A 20,708-nucleotide genomic window follows, 5' to 3' on the forward strand; every position below is an offset into this window, starting at 1 on the left:
TGCTCTGCAAGCATCCTGAGGGTGGTAGCCGTAGAGATGGGAGCCCTGATGTCTGCCTGTGAAGCAGACGCTCTGGATCCACTTTGGTCTCCACTTGTATCAGAGAGTTCAGAGTTTAAGACCAGAAGGGACCACCAGATCCTCCAGGCTGCCCTCCTGTGTATCGCAGGCCATTAAACGTCACCAACGTGCTCAGCGCAGGAAGTTGGATTAGACTAGAGCATTTCAGTCCTCAGGAGACTGAGCTGGTCATGAGCCAAAGGCAGAGAACGAGCGATCGAGGTGTCCCCAATGTCCGAGGCCCCTGCAGTGGTGGGAACAGAGTCAGTCAGACGCAGCTCTGAAGCGGCATTTAACATTCAAAAATGTGTGAGGCAGCTGCCTTTCCTCTGGGGCAGGAGGAGGGCCGAGATGTTTTCAGCCACGGTTTCCTGTATACAGCTTCATTTACAAAAACCAAAACCGGCTTGATGAGACTATTTACAAATAACTCAGCAAGAAACCCCAACTCTCTCCTTTCTAGGCTATGTCCCCTTTTGAGTTCCCCAAAACTCCCAGCTCCCAGAACCTGCTCATGCTCTTGGCCCAGCAGGGAGTCATGATGGCTCCGACGCGGAACAAGACTCTGCCAGACCTGAAGGAAATGGGGCACTTCCATTGCCACCAGGCTGGCCTGGGCTTGAGGCCTGTGGAAGAGATTAAGGGCAGGTGAGATATCGACATGTTCTGTCATAAAGTATGTCGTATTGTGACGCTTGGTTGATAGATGTGGGGGAAAAGCAATCCCCTGCCCTTTGACCAAGCCCTCGCAGCTACACTGCATTTTACAGTCATCAGATAATATTCACAATACGCCTGTGTTGCAGGCACATACTACCCTGACTTTTATAGGCTTCCTAGGCAGAGGCAGGCCATGACCTAAATTAGTGATTTTGGGTGTCCTAATTTTTGGCTGTATAAAGGGGCCTGATTTTCAATCAGTGATGAAGACCCACTCTGCAAATCAGGCTCCTTTAAGGTGTTTCAGGCTGGGCGCCCCAAAACTGGAGCAACCACAATCACCAGGCACTCTTGAAAATGTAGACCAGGGAGAGCTGCGAATGGCCCAAGGCCACCCAGCAAATTGGTGTCAGGGCTGGGATGAGGACCCCAGGCTTCACCCAGCTGGGATCCGGGCTCAGTCAATTACACTAGGCTACCACCAGTTGCACGAACACGCTGATTGCTCCATTTGGAAATGGTTCCCGCAGTGAGGAGGGCACCGCTCCTTGTAACAAAATACCCAGCGTCCTGAATGGAGATCCCTTTAAAAACCAGCCATCCTACCACTGAGGCTATTTCAGGGCCTCAACCCTGCTGTGCTGTCATTAGGCTTCTCTAATTGTCCTCCTGAAGTGTGGCGTTCGTGGGGCGAGTTCAGCTCCCTCCTGAGTTCATCCTGAATAGCCCCATAGCGAGTGTTGCAGTTCTGTCCGTTGGGGGAGGGGGTGACTGCAGAGGAAGGAGTGAGGCCTGAAGGAAACCATTTCTGTGCTGAGCTCCATCGGTGAATGCTGACAGGAAGGGGAGATCAGCGAAAGGAAGGTGGTGATGCAGGTAGCTAGGCTGCTAGCCGGTCCCTGTCCCAGCCAGAGATGCGCCTGTGGCTCTGATAAAGCAGCGTAAAGAGCATCACAGGCCCACAGCTGCTTCAGCGTTGAGCCGTTTGCCGTGCAGCGTGCAGAACGGGTGGGGAGGCGGAATGGCACAGATCAGGGAGTGGAAGTTCACTGAAACCTCGGGCCTTTCTGAAACCATCTTTGTCTTCCTACATGGCCTTTCATTTTCTCTCTAGATCTCTGAGCACCGGCCGCCTCACTGACCTGCTTCTCAAGGCTGCCTTTGGGGCTCAGATCTCAGAAGCTGGCAGTAACGACAGCCTGAACAATGAGAAGCCAATGGAGATCACAGGTATGAGGGGAGGCCTTGGTAGCATGTCCCAAGTTGGCCCGGTTCTTGCTTTCCAGGGCTTTGGGTGAATGGGAGGTCTCTGGTCTCCTTGCCTGGGAGCAGGAACTGACTGCTAGCAGTAGCTGATATGGGGATAACAATGCCTCTTCCTGTGTAAAGCACTTGGAGACCTAGGGATGAAAAGCGCTGTGGAGGAGCTGGGTATCATGATTACTTATTATCTCAGAGGTCTTTTTTATGACGAATATTTTAATGGGAACAATTGAATAAGCATCGGATGCTTTTCAAAGTGCAGCTGAAATATGCCTTCACCCTCGCGGTGTTCCTGTGAGGTAGGGGGACGTATGATCTCCATTTGCCAACTGGGGCACTGCGTAGGAGGGGGCCCTCCTCTGAGGAGCTGCAGGAGTCGACAATCTAGTGGGCAGTGAGGCCACATAACGCCGCCGATGCTCTTTGGTTGTGCCCTGTTTGTATACAAGCCTGTGTCATTTCCTTTGTCAGCGGGATGCTTGGAAAGGGAGCAGTGGTGAGAACAGCTTGAGGTTGTGAGGAGAGGAATCCTGCCCTCTGAGTAATAATCCTAGTAAAAGTTGCTCCTTTTCACTCTTCCTCGTTAGCTCCCTCTGCTGCTTATGGAGGAAACCTATACTGTGGGGCTAGAGCTGGGGGCTCTGTGAGCCCTTCCCCAGTGATCTTCACGGTTGGATCCCCTCCCAGTGGGACAACACCACCACAAACCACTAGGACCAGGATGTTTTCAGGTAATAGCCCTGCCCTTCTGCTCTGGTGGGTCTGTCTGGAAGATGGTGATGGCAGGCCTTCATGCCACAGACTTTGCTTTCTGTTGTTGGAGCGCTGGCAGCACAGAAAGGTTTAGCAGAATGCATTTGTTCCTGGCCTGAATGCCATTGAGATTATAACCCTGGCAAATACTAACACAAGTTATTACTGAAAGCTCTTTCCATTGCTTCGAGGATGAATGTGAATGACCAAGAGAGATGCAAATATTTGTTACTTTATTTCTCTCTCTGCTTCAGGAATAGCCCTTTTTAGTACTTTCCTATCAGAACAAGTGTCCATTTGAGTCAGTTCACCCCCTCTAAATAATGCGGTTCAATAGGAAATGACTGTGTGCTTAATAGTTAACTTGGGGAACTGCTATGCTCATCATTATGAGGCTGCATTGCTCCATCAACTGTAGAGTTTAATTATAGGACTGGCTTTAATCCCCGATTAAGGAGACCACCCTGGGAGCCGTCTTTCTTTCTCCCTCAGTCCCTGTCTCTAAATGTGGGCTTTTTGGCATTGAGCAGAAAATCCCCAGGATAGCATGAAAATTGATTATAGAGACCAGAGGTGTATGAAGATGAATCATTCCCTAACCTGCTGACAGCGTCCTGTACATCAGACATAGGCTCCATTCCCCATTCTCTTCAGAGTCCTCTGGAAAAGATGCCGAGCTACCCCTAAGCGTTTCCAGTGCAAGCCGTGCAGTGTATATTATGACAAGTTCACTGAGGGTTGCAACTGGATAAGAGCTGAGCTTGCAGAGCTGTGACTGATCTTCATTGCCCCTAGTCTATTAACTGCTTCAGGTGTTCTAGCGCATGTGCAGAAAGGGGAGAGCAGGCCGTCATTATTGGGAGGGAGGGGGCTCGGAGGCAGTGTGATGCATGGACTCCGAGGCAGTGTGATGCATGGACTCGGAGGCAGTGTGATGCAGGCTGTCATTATTGGGAGGGAGGGGGCTCGGAGGCAGCGTGACGCAAGCTGAAGCCTTACACAGCCTCGATGCTTGACAAGTTTGGAGTGACCATAAATAGGGTCATTAGACAAGTATAACAACAGAGCAATTGTATAGGCCAGATTAAAGCTGCTGAAGACGGTGGCCTGCAAATTCGGGGATACCCTAAGTTTGAGGTTCCTTTCGTTTGCCTGTTCCATTTGTCTCCCCTCAAAGAGCTGGAAATACTCAGATCTTCTTTGCGGGTCCCCGAAAGCTTTGAGGGGTAGTTCTCAAGCAGGGTGGTAAGGGAAAGAAAGCTGCATACAACTCTGTACATGAGTAACTCAGCAGCCAATTATGTGGCTGAGCCCTTTGAAGACTCTGTAGAGCAGCAGATGGAATCCAGAGGGGAAAGGCTGTGTCTTTTCCAACCGCGATGTTCAGTGACCGTAGGGAATCCCATCTTGGCCAAATTTGCATAGCTGGATAGATACTCATTACAGCCAGGATTAGAATCCTCTGTGTCTCAAAGAGAACATTCCCCATCGACAGGTGCTGCAATGCGGGTTATGGTGAATATATTTAATTCTCTTATTATGACTGCATGACTTTGAAGGGTCCTTTTGCTATTGATAAATCTTGTAGTAAACAATGTATCTGTGGTGCTCTTTGGGCTTGAGTATGATTGGCCCATGCGGACGTGGTTGGTGGTGATCTAGTGGATGGGGCACTGGACTAGGACTCAGGAGATCTGGGTTCAGTTTCTGGCCCAGCCACAGTGTGGAACCCTGGACAGTTTAATCTGTTCCGTACCTCACTTCCCCATCTGTAAAATGGGGGAGGAGAACAGTTCCACCCAAATGAACCAGGAGCCCTGGAAGTGACATGCTGTTGTCCATAGGGTCAGAACTACTAGAGATGGCAAAAAACGGGCTCCAAGCATACACAGTTACGTTGCCTGGGATCTACAGCTTTCTTTGTTAGGCATCTAATCAAGAAACCCAATACTCCACTTCCTAGCAGGCTGTCTATGTGGTGGAGGGGATTGTACATCATCTAAGCAATGGCTGTGCTGCAGTTCTGCCTGGTATTAATGTCTAAGTCGTTGCCATGTGTACTTTTCTTCTCAGTGGGTTCTTCAAGCTCTCTGAGTTCAGGAGGCTCATTCAGCGGCAGACACTTGCTGGTGGGAGCTGGTGGGGATGCCATGGAAGCTCCATCTAGTCTGCGGTACACTCTGGTGGATCCTGTTGCAGCTAATCTGGAAGGGGCAGTTACATTTGAGGCACCAGAACTGCCTGAGGAGACGCTCATGGAGGTGGGTACAGCCTGTGGACTTAAAACAGAAATAGGGGTTGGGGGAGGGGGCGAATCACCAAAAGCAAATCCAAAATATTGGATATTGGCAGCAGATGGGGTCAGACCCTCAGCAAGGGAGCAAGGCCAGTTTACACCAGATCTGGCCCATAAAGTTCAATAAGTCAAAAATGCTTTCAGCATATTGGTCCTCTTTGTCTGGGAAGGAACAAAGTTACTGAACTTTTTAGTCTTTGTAGCTGGTTACTGGAGTGACGGAGGGTATAATTTTGCCATTTCTAAAGATGAAATTGAAGGTTGGAAACCGCACTCAATATTGCACGTTCTTCTTTGACTGAAAATCAGCTGGTTGTGAAGAAAGTCTGGGTTGTTTCTTTTTAAAAGAAAAACAAGTGTTACTGATGTCTAGCCAGAATCCAGCCAGCAAGCTATTGAATGTATCCTATTACTATCTTCTGCATGCACTGTGGATTCCGTTAGCGATACAATCTCCGATGAAAGCACCTAAAAGAAAATAAACTGGATGCTTGTGTTGATAGCAGGAGAGAGAGAGACTCTGAACCAACAAAATAGGCTGTTGAATCATCTTTGTCAAGTTGAAAGGCAGCCAGACACCCCCTTTTTCCCCACATGAATGGAGCTGGAAGCATAGCAAATGCTCCCACCGCCCAAGTGCATTTGATATGTAAGTCAGGTTATCCATTTGCAGTGGAGCTGGGGAGTGAAGGGAAAAACTAAGGCCTGGTTTCATCTTTATTCATAATCTTACGGAAGCTCATCTAGGACTATGGAAGGTTTATTACAACTAAGCCTTGACTCCAATATCAAAAAATTGTCCTCTGGTTACATGCAGAGACCTGTGCCTGTTGGTTTAAGAATTAAGGTTTGATGGTTCCATTTTAAAAAAAAAAATTAGAAAAATGAGACTTGAGCTGTCAGGTGTGCACTGAGTTGGTTTCATCTGCTAAGTTTTCTGCAGAGCCATGGGGCTGAGATTTTAACATGGATGTGATCCATGTTGTGTGGGGATTAACTGAACTTCCTGCCACCTTAAGAGCCCCAGAAGCATGGGAATGTGGCAGCCACTCCTCCTCTGTAGGCCTGAACAGAATCTTCCCAAGGAAATGTCAGCTTGATCTTGTTAATGCTGTGCAGTTCTGCTTCAAATGTCCGCAGTGAGTCATTTTGGTTTGGTCCTCATTTCTGCTGAATGCAGGCTTTAATAATCCATTCGCATGTTGCAAAACCTCCCTGGCACCCAGCTTTTTTGGCTTATTTGTAACCCCTTTTGTGCCCTGTGAATCTGTCCGGAATGCCAACCTGGCAAATTTTCCGCACAGATGCTTTCTGCTGACGTTTTTACAGCACACTGAAATGTTGGCATTTTGAAACCTATTATTTATCTCAGGTTTTGTTGTAAAAAGTAAGTGGATGTTTTTTCTTTGAAAAAGTTCCTTTAGGGGAAAACGAGACAAATTCAGGACTGTATTTAAAAGTTTGATGTGCAGTGCTAAAACAAAGTACATATTGGGGACTGGGGCAGGAGAGGTTCTGAATGATTACTGATGGCAGGGCTGGAAAGTACCATAGGCTCTTTATGGGTAGAGAGAAAGGAAGGCCCACTGAGTAGGGTGCTAACCTGGCGGTTGGGAGACTTGGTTTCAATTCCTGTTCCATCATATGTGACCTTGGGCAAGTCACTTAATCTCTCTGTGCCCCAGTTCCCCATCTGTAAAATTGAGATAATAGCACTTCCCTACTTCACAGGGGTATTGTGAGGGTAAAGACACTGGAGATTTTGAGGTGCTATGGAGGCCATGTACGTATGAAACCCCTGAACCATCAAGCTGAACTGATGCATGGATAAAGAAAGCTATAGAATTGGTTGCTCAATATGAAGGATGTATTTCTCCCTTTGATGGCTGCCCATAACTCATAGACTAAAGGGCATTAACCTGCCGCTTTGAGAGAAGGACTGACCCATTGTATGAATAGAGAGACAAGGTGGGTGAGGTGATGTCTTTTTATAGGCCCCTCCCCCACCATGTCTCTCCAATATCCTGGGACCCACACGACTACGACACTGCATGCATCCATTGAATGCATGACAGACCTGCTAGCTCTTCCAATCATTTTTGATAGAAAATACCACAAAGGGAGTTCCACAAGGAGTTCCAGCGAGAAGTTCTAACAGGTTTTATAGTCACCTCAAAGAGCTAATAGTTACTGCAGGTCCTATGAGTAGTTAGCCTTCAGGCTATATTTAGTAAAACGCCCCAAGAAATGGGGAAGTGCCCCTCTGAGCTGAGCCCATTGCTGTGGGGTTTCTTCCCCCTATTAAATGCAGGTGCCTCGTAGCTCCAGGTGCTGGATCGAGAGCCAGGAGGCCAAAGGCCACGGTTCACCCACCGAACAGGCGCTCAGGCAGCAGCGGGACAAGTTTGCCCTGTCAGCAGGCCTCACTCCTGACCTGAAATAGGAAGCAACTCTGGAGACGTTGGTTCCGTGACGGTGTCGACTCAGACTGAAGACTCTAAGGAGTGGGGTGTTGTGTTGTATTGACAGACTGGTGTGAGGCTAGTATTTGTGGGGTTTACATACATAGGCATTCGAGCTAGTTACTTCCGGATGTGCCCAGCTCTGCTTTCAATCACTCCATTGCTTGCCCCAGTGACAGCGAGAAGCATTAGGCTTCACAGAAACTCCCCTCGGCTTTGATGGATTCCTAAGCAGTCACACAGAGAGGAAAACTCCTATTGGAAGATTAGCCTGTTACTGGGAGCCTGGCTCACCAGCTTCTCTGGGGAACTGCTTGTAAACTGGTGGCCTAAAGCTGTGCTCCGTTAATCTGTGAAGGAGGAGGATTGGTGTCTGGGCTTGGGTCCAAGTGCAGGGATTTCATGCCCAGACACAACAACAGCTCCTTGGAAGAATTACATCCTCAGCTTCTGCTTTCATAACCCAGTGATGAGTCCTCCGTGTGCTGGCACTGTTGCCAATGTGTCCTGCCTCCCTCACACGCAGCATCCTACACGTAACCTCTGTGTTGGTGTTTCCTTCTCCAGCAAGAGCACACGGACATCCTGCGCAGCCTGCGCTTCATGCTTGCCTTCGTCCACTATGTGATGGAAATCGCCACCATCAAAGGGAGCACCAGTGAGATGAGCAGCTCGGTGGCTTCTGAGTACCAGCTTCAGGAGAGCGTGGTGGCTGACCAGATCAGCCTTCTCAGCAGGGAATGGAGGTAAGGCCCGGGGGGAAGCCAGGATTCCTTGACCTTTTCCCAAAACCATCTTAGCTGCTGTGCGTTGCCTCTCTCTGCCACGTGCCTGGTGTGTGCATTTGGAAAGCACTCTGGGACACTTATTGTAGAGGTCGTGCTATAATTACACCGACCAGCCCGTTGATCTGCTTGCACTGAAATGTGCTTCCTTTGCAGCTATGCAGAGCAGCTGGTACTGTACCTGAAAGTAGCAGAGCTGCTGTCCTCGGGCCTGCAGACGGCCATAGAACAGATCAAGGCAGGCAAGCTGTGCCTCTCCTCCACTGTCAAACAAGGTAAGGGCCCCTGAGCACAAGTACAAGGGACCCGTCTGGAATGCCGGAGCTGTGGAAAGGAGCTTGGAATGAGGATGTTGTGTCCACCCCCCCGCTGCATTGCCTTGAGACTTCAGCAGTAAGAGCAGAGTGCTGAGTTCATCCTGCTAGCCAGTTCCGACCCTCTCTCTTATATACTGGGTGCCCCAGGTGAACATAGTGCAGGCTGTCTGGGATCACTTGTGTGGATAACCAGCTGCCTCCTCTTTGGAGCTCCCAGAGGAGCAGCTTTTACACATGTATGCACACGCCTGCCCCTTCCCCCATCCACATATATGAGCCATCGCCACTGAACTCGGCTAGTGGCCTCACACTCAATAGTGAGCGCCACTGATGCATGTAGTCAGCCTTCTTCGCACTCCTCTGCCCCGCTCCACCCACCTGTGCTGGCAGTTTCCTTACACGCTGCCACCCTCTGTCTGCGTGCACACGCAGCCCCACTCTGTGCCAGCAGCCTGCCTCCTCTCTTCCCCCACCTTCTCCCAAGTATTACGTTCGGTTTGCAAAGTTATCCGCACATGAGCCTCCTGGCATTGCTGGCATCCTCAGGGATGCTTTTCATACACCTCAAAGAACCTGTTCCTCCCGTGACATTCAGTTTATGCAAGAACCCAGGTTCTCCCTCGTGCCGCTGTATGAATCCTCACTGCAGTTAGAAAGAAGGCATCTGATCTGAATATCTCGGCATGTCTCTCTACACAGGTGCTTAATTATACGTGATGGGGGTGCAACTTAATTACATGCTGTGTGTATTCGTAATGCGTGCTTACTTGGCAAGTTGAGTCATTTCTTGGCAATCGTGACTTTCAAGTGAAAGAAACAAAAAAACAGGAAGTAACAATACCCAATGGCAACATAGGAAGCCGTTTATCAGCCTGTCATGGCCTTCCATTGGTTCTGACGTGTTGCGCGTCTCTGGCCATCGCACAAGGCGGCCACTAGTCAGTACAAAGCTAGTGGCTGGGTTTTTCTTAGCATTGGGATGCTATTGGGGGAGTCTTTCAAAGGCACCAAGGGCAATTAGACTCCCATCTCCCATTGGCTGCCATCTAAATATGCTTTGTGCCTTTGAAAATCACCTCTCTGCATTAGGGGGTGTGTTGTCAATAACTGTACACCCTCTCTTTCTGCAGTGGCCAATGTAGGGACTTAGCTACACAATTTCCACTCGTGTAAATGGAAAGTCACGCCGCTACGTCTCCTCCTTGCCACTTAGAAAACCTTCTCCTGTTCAGTGGCTGAAAGCTTCAGAAAGCCCCTGGGTGCAAATTAGCCTTTGCAGAGCAGTTTCCCCGCAGAGGCCGTAGCGCTCAGCTCTCCCTGCTCAGTGACTCTAGCTGCACTGGGTTTTGTTCAGGCATAGGGCAGTGGCCAAAGGAAATACGGCATCAGTAAATCCCGGTGGCTGGAATTTTACTCCACTCCGTGGATTTTCTGTAACTGACTCTCACTTCCCCCTTGAAAGAGAAGATGACCGAGGCTGAAGCTTTCAGAGTGCCAAATCCGCTGTACGTTACTGTACATCATCCACTGCCTGGTGCCACTCAGGTCGTCCACCGGGCTCTCTAAGAACCGAGGATGAGCTTCTGAGACTAGTCTCCAAACTCTGAAGTAGAACATATTCAGGGAGAATTGGAATGAGTTTGCAGAAGCTGTGGCCAGCCAAGGCTACGGCTGTCCTTGTAGCCTGAATAACAAATTGTTCTGAGCATTTATAGAGAAGTCTTAACCTCTCTTTTCCCAGATGCTTGTTAGGTCCCTTGCAGATTGTAGCCTCTAGCTGTATAGCTGCGCTTTCACCAAAATGCATTGGGAATCAGGCACGCTATTCCATTCTTCCTTCTCTCCCCACGAAGCACTGCTTAGAATTCAGGGTCTCAAAGTAAATGAGGGAGTGAGAGCAGTTTGAAAGACACACTACTTTGTGATGAACAGTCCCTTTTTAACATGTAAAGTTGAATGTAGGCATTACGGGGACACCTTCAAAGGCACCAAGTCCCATTAGCTGTGCAGGCTGACCTGTGTGCCTTCGAAAAATCTCCTGGTTAGTCTAGGACGTGTATCCGCGCTACTAAAAGCGGCTCAGTCTCTTGCTTCGTTGAAAACCCTTTTGGATTGTGCTTGCTGGCCACGTACAGTAACGTTTACATAAATTCTTCTTGCTCTTCTCCATCACGCAGTCCTGGAGCCTTAAAATCCTAGCTGCCCTGCCGGAAGGGAGGTCAGGCTCACCTGGCAGGGAGCAAAGTGCTGCTCAGCAAATCATTGATATATCCCTGCTCCACTCCATTGCTTCAACCACTCTTGGCATTGTAGGCTCCATCAGCTACCATAGGTGAGGCAAGTTTGCATCACTCCACCAGCCATCGGATCAGAGAGACTCCGTTTCTGGAGTGTTTGCTGTTCCCAGTGGCGTGTGAGGCAAAGTGCACACATTGAATTGCCTAAACCAGTGGTTCGCAAACTTTTGTACTGGTGACACCTTTCACATAGCAAGCCTCTGAGTGTGACCCCCCCACCCGCATATAAATTAAGAACACTTTTTAATATAATTAACACCCTTATAAATGCTGCAGGCAAAGCGGGGTTTAGAGTGGAGGCTGACAGCTTGCAACCCCCCCTGTAATAACCTCGTGACCTCCCTGAGGGGTCCCGACCCTCAATTTGAGAACCCCTGGCCTAAACCTTGTTTCAGCTAAAAGAAACGAAACTAGAGCTGGTGGCAGGGGAACTAGAATCATGTGTGGGTATCTCCATATAAGAGCCTTGAAGCTACTGCACGAGGCTAAGTCAAAGCCCATGATAGTGACGGGTATGTCCCAGTCTGTATGCTGCTGGACGGCTGAAGCTTTGCTTTAAACAAAGCACCTTTGAGACACTCCTCCAAGAAGCGTGGGGAGTAGGTGAAAGAGGCAAAGCAGGAAGTGGAGAGGAACATTTTGTTTCTTTTGCCCTAGTTGTGAAGAAGCTGAACGAACTTTATAAATCCAGCGTGTCGGCCTGCCATTCTCTGAACATGAGACTCCAGAGATTCTTCTTGGATAAACAGAAGCTCATGGATCGGATCAACAGCATCACAGCAGAGAAGCTCATTTTCAGCTACGCCGTGCAGATGGTAAAGATCTCGCAGCCCTGTAGGAACAATGTCCGGCATGCATCATGGCTCGGCATGATTGGTCACAGCTCACATACAGGGTGCTGGCAGGTTGTTTTCACGCCTGGCTCGTTGCGCGTTGGAGGGCCGGGAAGGGACATACGTAGCGCTGAGTGAATAGTGGATTTTTCAGTTGCTGGCAATTCAGAAAAATCAGACAAACGTTTCATTTTGGGGTAAACCAAAAACAAATGTTTAGCGAATTGAAAAGTCAGAAAACATTTAGAGTTGAGTTGAATGAAACATTTTGTTTGACTACGACTCGAAATTCTTCATTTTGATCTGGGACATTTTAACAAAAGCAAAAGAGGATTAAGCATGGAGAGGCGATGGTGCCCTGCTTTTAGCCCAGTGGTTAGGGCACTCACCTGGGATGTGGGAAGACCTAGGATCAATTCCCCTCTCTGCCTGATATAGAGAAGGGATCTGAACTTGCATCTCCCCCGTTCCAGGAGGAGTACCCAAGCCACTGAGCTATGGGGCATTCTGAGGCAGGCATTCCTCTCTCTCGGTGAAGCTGTTCCACTTTTTATTAAAAAACCATGACACAGTTATGGCAGCAGGAACTTGAATGTGGGTCTCCCACATCCTAGGTGGGTGCTGTAACCACGGGGCTCTAGAGTCATTCTGACTCTCTTTTGCTGGCCCCGTGGCCGTCCGTTGTGGCTCTGAATTGCCACTGTGCTGTCCTCCTCCTCTGGCCGTTTTGTAGCTCCGGCCCAAAATGCGTTGGTGACGTTGAAACAAAACATTTCTTTTCAACGCCATCGTGCCAGTTCGATGTTTCGGTCCCCTCAAAACTATTCGGCAAACTCGGCACAAATTCGTGGATGGGTTTGGATTGACCAAAACGGCGTTTTGGGGTGAATAAACGATTATGAAATGGCGCCCAGCTCTCGGTGCACATGCTGCTGAGCATGGCGTGATGGTGCAGCCTCAATACTGCCCCTGCTGTCAATGCTGCCCTCAATGCTACCCTCATGCTGCACAGAATAATGGGGGGGGGGGGGCTTCTGCACACAGGTGCAGTCTGCAGCCCTGGACGAGATGTTCCATCACAGGGAGGACTGCGCACAGAGGTACCAGAAGGCTCTGCTGCTGATGGAGGGGCTCTTGAACATCATAACGGAGCAGGGGGACATCGAGAACATCAATAAATGTGAGCAGCTGGGCACTCAGTTTCTTACTAGAGCCCTGTGTATTTTTCCATTGGTGGATCCAGAGTCTCGGTCTTCAGGGTTCCTTCCACCAGGACTAAGTTCTTGTGGATGCACCAAAAGTGTCTTTGTTTGGAATAACTCCTTCATTGCTCAGCTACCTGCCTCCCGCTTACAGAGCGGCAGGACGCTGCCGTAAGGACTTGCTGCCCCGGCAGAGAGATTGCTAGGGCTGTAATGCTGTGTGAAGGAGCTGGTTCAGGACATGGGTCTGGCAGAAGCGAAGCTGTGGGTTTGGTTCCCAGGTGGGACTGTTAGTCTGGTCACTCGGGACAGCAAACCGGCAGTAGCTGTTGCGTGAAGGTCGCTGCCTGACACAATCAGGGCTGCGGCAGCTCTTCCGAATGAACGTCTAAGGGTACGTCCCCCGCAGGCAGAGGTGTGATTGCAGCTCGTGTCGGTTACACCCAAGCTAGCTTTGATCACGCTAGTGCCGCTAAAAGCAGCAGTAATGATGCAGCAGCCACGCTACGATCAGACCTCCGACTGCAGTGCAGACACACCCCGGCTTGTGAACCCTTTGCCAAGTCCTCCCTCCCCTCCTTTAACCATGGAGCCCGTAATGGCTGAGACCGTGGCAGACAGGTTTTGTTCATCAGCAGTCGATGCTGAAATCTGAACTCTGACCTCCTTGTGGCCCCTTCCCCCCAGTCTCTTTGCTCCCCCCCCCGCCCCGTCTCGTCGTATCCTTCAGAGAACAAACCGGCCCTCTTAGTTTTCCCACCCCAGGACAAACAGACCCCTCCCAGTTAGCACCCTTCCCCTGTCCTTGTGAGCAGACACTCCGTCCCGCTGGCCGGAGGGTTGGGTGTCATTCTGAGAGCACTGAGCTAGTGTGGACACAGAGCCCGTTCTCTCTGCCCTTGGTCAGTATGGCTCAGTTACAGAACCTGCCTCGGCACACCAGGGCAGCGGGGAAAGTCTAATTAGTACCATGTCAAAAAGCAAGAGAGTGGGTTAAATTCAACTCTGCCTGTGCTTTCACCAGAGCTAAATCTGGCAACTTAACTGCAATGGCAAAACCATTATAGCTGGCTTCGCGGCAGGGGAATTGCACAGCCACCAACTACACTCTTCCCCTGGAGGCACAAAAATTGCCAGTTAGATTGCACCTGTTCCTCAGCAGGGGCGGTGCCATTGTCCTAATCAGCACCTAGGTGTTCAGTGACGCTAGATACCTTAAGGAAGAAGAGAATTCCAGCCTGCAAGCAATCAGTCAGTTAAATAATAACTTTAACGGCTGATCTGAAGTGGTAATAAAGGCATGGGGGGGACTGCTGCTTTAACAGTGCATGGTAGGCACTGACTGGATTATTAAGGAATGCTATGGCGTTGCAGACACTTCTCATCAAGTCTCAAGTGTATCACTTATTCAGAGACATAGCTCGCTGGCTAATCCACCTGAAAGACACCTCTCCCCAACAGAGATCTAGTCACTAACTTTTTTTAAAACTGAGGCTATGTCTACACTACGTCCGTTACAGCGGCACAGCTGCACCGATGCCGCTGCGCCACTGTAGCGCTTCTGATGAAGACGCTCTAAGCTGACAGGAGAGGCAGTAGCTAAAGCTGTTGGCGGGAGAAGCTCTCCCACTGACATAGCGCTGTCTACACCGGCACTTAGGATGGCATAACTCAGTGGTTTTCAAACCGCAGGTTGCAACCCAGGTCAGCACTGCCGACCGGGCCATTAAAAGTCCCATTGGTGGTGCTGCCCGGCTAAGGCATGCTAGTCCTTACTTGTTCTGACACCGCGCTGCGCCCCAGTAGCAGGTCTGGCTCCTAGGCAGGGAGGCCACAGGGCTCCGTGCTCTTCCCCTCCCCTGAGCACTGGCTCCAGACTTGCCAGAAAAAAAAGTTTGAAAACCACTGGGATAACTTACGTTGCTCAGGGGAGTGGATTATTCGCACCCCTGAGCAACGTAAGTTATACCGAATTAATTTGTGATGTAGACATAGTCCCAGAAAGCGTGTCTCTCTCTCCAACAGAAGTTGGCCCAATAAAAGATATTACCTCACCCCTTGTCTCTCTAAAATCCTGGGACCAACACAGCTACAACAACACTGCATATGTTCTTTAACCCAATTTATTTCACAGCTTCCTGAATGAGACAATCTCTCTTGCGTCTCTTGTTAGAGTGTGACCGGCTGTATTTTAGATCCAAATGTACAGCCCAGCTACACACGCCTACCAGTATTAATTATTTACATTACAGGAATTCAGAATCTTGAGCCTGAAGCTTTAGGAATGAATCCCACCTAACTCTGAACTTCCTGCCTCCATAAGGGTCGGATCAGACCCTGATTTCTTTGTGTCCCAGATTGGGCCTTGGCAAATATGGTTGAGATCTTGAGCCATCCTCACTACTGGCATAAACCACTTCCTTGATTTAAATAGTTACCACCCCATTGATTTTAGAGGCAAATTAGGGCCCTTTCTTTCTGAGAACTCAACGTCCCTATGAGGGACAGTGTCCAAAGTACTGTTCTCTGGAGTCTCTAATGATTCCCACTTCTCATGCTCCTCTATGCATGAGGACGTTTTGAGTCAGGTACTCAGCTGGTGTAACTCCATTGACTTAACAGAGCTGCACCCATTAACATCGGCTGAGGATCTGATAGTGTATATGTCTCCTTATTTTGTTAGCTTTAATATTGCTGGAGGCCAAGAGACTGATTTCCTGTGTCCTTTCTCTCGGACAGGTAAGATGTGTATTGAACGCCGGCTGTCGGCTCTGTTATCGGGGATCTGTGCGTGATTTTAAAAGTGCTGCTCGCCGCAAACCTCATGCCAGCAGATCACGTTCCGTTTCCGATGGCCTGCTGCAGTGGTGGAGGAGGACCCTGGCTGTGGGGAGCCTGGAACACAAACTGCTTGATCTTACTTGTAATCGTCAGGAAGGTTTTCCGCAGTAGGGATTTGGATTCTCTTTTCGGGGACATATGACAGCAGCGATTGCAAGCACTTCCCCACCATATAAACTGGGGGAAGACAGAGGAGAGATGCAGGGTTTTTCCCTCTCGGTGGAGGGGGCGAAGGATAGAATTTCCCTTCCTCCCACTTCCACTTCAAAGGACAAGGCTGCTGCCTTGCCCTCCTGCTCCGCGCCGGAGTATTTTAGTGCTGCATCCATTGCTGGCAGTGGATGTGCTGAACTGTTAGCAGGAAGTTTCAGGTGGACTGTTCAGTGAATTAAGAAGGGTAGAATTCCAGGCCAGTTGCATACTTTCCCCGTCCCCGCTCAAGCCAAGCACTCAGGAACTTGCTATTGACCTGCAGCTGCTCCCTCTCCACACTCGCCCTTCTTGTATATATCCTGCCACGGAGCACTTCCTGTGTGGCGGAGAGGAGTAAGGTGGGGAAGCTGGATCTCTTTTCCTGGAGCGTTGCTGAAGACAGCTGCAACCTTCCGAAAGACTTCCCGAGCAACGCTGGAACCGTGTCACCACCGAGGAGGCTCCCCTGTACCAAGCATGAGGAGGCGGGTCACATCCCTACCTGGACGGGGAGCAACCAAGGACAAGAAAGTTGTGTATATATATTTAAAAACAACTCTAGCGTTACAAGAAGCCCTGATGGTTTTTCCCCCTGTGGGGTCAGTATCCTAGACCCTTGACTGCACAGCTTGGCCCATCGGTACATATCCAACAGGAGGTGGTGCCCATGCTGTCCTACTTTCAGCTGTTGGTTAGATAACCCTTCCCCCCACTGCCCTCCGAAAACACTAACTTTGTGAATCAAAGAAGCACTTTACACACTATGGGAACTTTGACTAGTTGACTTTGCATCGCACGGTGACCCCAGAACTTCACGACTGCTGGGAATGCTGTTCTTTTGTTCCTCGTTGTTTTATTGCACTACGTGTGTGTATCTATATGAATACATATTCCTCAGGCGAATATGTATCAATATATTGAGTGTGTGTCACTGTATGTATTTAACTGTACTGTATCTTGTGCATGTGCAGCAAACAGCAGTCACACGGTCCATGTGCTGTTCCCCTCCGTGCCAGGCAAAGCTGACTTGAAATCCTGCAGTACCAAGAGGTTTTTTTTATTTAAATGTTCTTTTTAAGGACCGTCAGTACAAAGCTCCATGGTTTTTAAGAGCTCAAGAACAGACATTGAGATCTTAAATATTTACAACCGAAAATGCATTTTTTTTATTGTTTTGCTGCTTAATTTTTATAAAACCAACCAACCCTTTTAGTGTTCAGTTACCTTCAGCATTTCTTTTTAAGAGACTGTGTAGCCAAACAGGCCTGTGGGTGTGGGTGGTTGAAGACCTGTTGAGGCTTGGATGCTGCGAGTGTGAGTGTGAGGGGAAATCTGGCTGCCTGTGTGTGTGTGTGCGTGTGCGCGCGGGCGTGTTTTAATTTATCAAAGTCATGGCAGTATTTTGTTAGCGCTGAGTGGAAAAAGTAACCTCCGTGGACGAAATGCGAACTTTGGGCTTAGCTTTTGGGATTTAATGACATTTTGCACGTAGTGGTTAAATATTCATTACTTCTCTCTCTCTTTCTGCCGCTGTAATTTTTTGCACGTTTTTGTATGACACTCTTTGGAAAAAATATTATGCAAGGAACAACTCTGACGTGTGAACCAGCTTCGTCTGTGGTAAGATGGACGCTTCTCGTGGCAGAACACAAAAGTAAATAAACCCCCGCCCCCTTCCAGGGGAGTTTGATTACGTGAGGTGTCACTTCAGTATCAGGCCTTCATTGTTTCATTCATTCACAGCCTGCTGCTGCGGTGGCTGTGTGTGCCTATTCCTAAAATAGAAACAAACTTGTGGCTGGAGATGTTAAACAAGAAGCAGACCACTTCGGAAAGGATCGCCACCAGTCCTGCAATAGGCTATGCTACGAGTGCAGTACGTTCACCTGGATGCAGTGTGGAAACAGTAAGCCAGGACAGACTTCCCAGCAGACGTGTGCTTTTCACACTGAATGCCATGGATACCCCACAAACTTAATCGCTTATTGCCAAGTTTTAGTCAGTTGCATCCCAGGATTCGTGTTTATGCCACAGGTGTACGATCCGTATTCATGACAAGCTCAGCACTAACCTTCCAGCTGTACTTAATTACTTGAATGTATCAAATTTGGCCACATTCAACGTATATAAATATATATTGCTCCAAAAAAAAGTGGTTTACAGATCTTCAACCAATATATAAATAAATATATATATGTGTGTGTGTGTGTGTACATATTACATATATTTTCTCAATACTTGAAACTTAACCACTGTGCTCGGATTTAAAAAATAAATAATGAGAAAAAGACAAAACAAAAAAAGACAGATGATTTCTTTTGCCATCACTTTGGTGACTTTATTTGTTATCTAAATGCATGTAGCGTGAATCCAACTTTTTTTTTTTTTTTTTTTGGTAAAAATAGTATTTATTGCTTTGTAGACAATAAGGAATGCAAAAAAGAAAAGAAAATTTGAAATTGCTAGTCTAGTCTATTCACTATCGTTATGGGTTTGTTACTTGTTGCAGCGTTTGTACGTAGCGTCTTAAATAGATTTCAAGAAACCTCAGTCTAATAACACGTATCTTCAGGTTTGTGAGAAAGTGTATGATGTTATTCTTTATAAGGTAATGCTCGATTGTCAACTTTTTTTTTTTTAATTTGTGTTTTGTGTGACTTTTTTGGGGGCTTTAAATTGTATAACACTGATTTAAGAAAATAAAACTGATTTGAAATTGTCCATGATTGCGTATCCGTTCTCCGGTATCACTTAGTTGGTAGCATTAACGCTAATAATACCTCGCTGTTATTGAACACTTCTCATCAGTGGAGGTCAGTATCTGTTTACAGCTGAGGAATCCCTGTGATAAGCAGATGATAGCTAGATCCCACCAGTCCTGCAAGCACTTAAACATGGACTTAACTTTATGCATATGGGTAGTCCTGGTGGACTAAAGTTTCCCCCCATGCTTAAATATTTGCATTTTAAGGGATCCTGGAGCAATTTGCTGCACTTTGAGGCTAACATTACATGTTGTGGTTCAGAGGCCTGAGGGTAGGTTAGAAGCACATAGTCAGGTGATGTCCCAAATACTAGGGTTGTGAGTAGTGTTTTACATTTTGAACGTTTTTATAAGAAATGTGGTTTTTGGTCGTTTAAAAAACTTTATTTCATTGATATGGTAACAAATTCCCTTGATCTACCGGCTTTTCTATTCCAGGTGTCTGGCTTAGGCTGGGGTTTTTGTTGTTGTTTTGGGGAGGGGGTAGAGGGAATTTCAGCCAAAAAGGTTCTGATATTTCCAAGAAAAATTAATTGTCTTGCCCATGTTAAAACCACCTCTGTCAACATTCCTTTGAGAGGCTCTAGGGCCCCCATCCTTTGGAGCAGGGTCTTGAAATTTGGCAGGGGATAGCCTTTGTGCCAGGGGTGTGCCTCTTGCCTTTCCCATGAAAATCTGCCCACATTTGGCCAAGCTATAAGCTTTTGAAAATTTGCAGCTTGCACATGCTCAGTAGAGACTTGCTAGAGATTTGCAGCTAAATTCATGGAAGGTTCCATCTATACTGGGCCTGTTCCAGCCTAGGGCTGAGCAGAACTTCCCTGTAGTTGGAGCTCTGAGCTGCTGCAAGACCAAGCATCAGAACTGAGAGCAGGGAGCCTGTGTCACCTCTGTTCTAAAAGAACACATGGTGGAGGACGCTGCCTGATTTGAATGCAGAGAGAGGATGGGGAGACAGGAGGGGCAGGGAGAATAGATTGGGACAAGGAGTCTGGTGGGAGGAGATACAAACTGGAGGCTGGCAGAGTGGGTGGGAGAGAAACTGAAGTTGGGGTGTGGGAGACTGGAACTGGCTGGGCAAGGAGACTGGGAACAAGGAGCTGCTGAGAGAATGATAGGGAAATTGGGATGGGGAGTCCTGATGGGTGAGAATAGACCTTGCCGTGTAAAGAGATGGGGACTGGAATGAGAATTTTGAGGAGTAGAGATTGGGATTAGCTACTTGAGAATTGGAGTGGGATGAGGAGCCAGGAGTATGGAACTGGGACAAGATAGGTTGGAGAGGATGGGGTAGAAGGGGTCACACTTGGAAGGAATAGGTTAAAAAGTCTGTGCCCACTGGAGCACACTCCCGTCCAGAACCCAGAGCGCAATCCAAGATTCCCGAGTCTCACCATTCCTCTGCTGTTGGCAAGTCTCCGTGAACCCCAGCAGCAAAGTGTGTTCTCCATCCCCTTCTCGTGCCGGGTCTCATCAGGGATGACAACATCCTGCTGCTATCAGTTACTCGGTTAGCTCCAGTGACAGAGCTCTGTGTGGTAGAGCTAAACTTTCCACCCCTGCTTATGACCCACGTCGGTATCACTTGGAGGCCACATCAAGGAATTTCTGGGTTTTTTCCAGTTTGCTTTTTTAAAAAGTTGGAAAATGACACACAATGTTCTATTAAAGGAACCTTATTAAATTGCAAAGTTAAGCACTCAGAGCTAGGAAATGCCATCGGGGTAAATGAAGGTTACACAGGCATCTTTAATTCTGGCACTTCCTAATTTTTTGAATGGTTGGCTTTGCAACCTAGTTCTTTGTGTGGGCTGTAGTACATAGGAACTATGGGAACAGTTTGATGAAATGTAATTCAAGAATATGCTGGTTCATCAAAGCTGAAACATACGTGCCTGTGTATGTATGAGCAAGAGTGCGCATGTCTGATTCTCAATCTTTCATTCTAAAGCCAGATGCTTAGAGCACGTGCCTGAGATACAG

At 48.2% G+C, this 20,708-nt stretch overlaps 1 protein-coding gene across 2 annotated transcripts in view; it reads left to right on the plus strand.

The window, feature by feature from the left end:
* Positions 1-18,240, plus strand: part of ULK1 (unc-51 like autophagy activating kinase 1) — a 101,720-nt gene extending 83,480 nt beyond the window's left edge. For both annotated transcript variants that reach the window (XM_034790941.1, XM_034790942.1), the window contains exons 20-28: positions 524-708; positions 1,835-1,950; positions 2,571-2,714; positions 4,810-4,997; positions 8,062-8,240; positions 8,436-8,554; positions 11,551-11,708; positions 12,771-12,906; positions 15,668-18,240. In XM_034790941.1, the coding sequence (XP_034646832.1) occupies positions 524-708; positions 1,835-1,950; positions 2,571-2,714; positions 4,810-4,997; positions 8,062-8,240; positions 8,436-8,554; positions 11,551-11,708; positions 12,771-12,906; positions 15,668-15,723 (1,281 nt within the window). In that variant the 3' untranslated portion in view covers positions 15,724-18,240. The remainder of the gene's footprint in view (positions 1-523; positions 709-1,834; positions 1,951-2,570; positions 2,715-4,809; positions 4,998-8,061; positions 8,241-8,435; positions 8,555-11,550; positions 11,709-12,770; positions 12,907-15,667) is intronic.
* Positions 18,241-20,708: the final 2,468 nt, after the last annotated feature.

The sequence above is a fragment of the Trachemys scripta genome, chromosome 15 (assembly GCF_013100865.1).
Source record: "Trachemys scripta elegans isolate TJP31775 chromosome 15, CAS_Tse_1.0, whole genome shotgun sequence".
NCBI classification, from domain to species: domain Eukaryota; kingdom Metazoa; phylum Chordata; order Testudines; family Emydidae; genus Trachemys; species Trachemys scripta.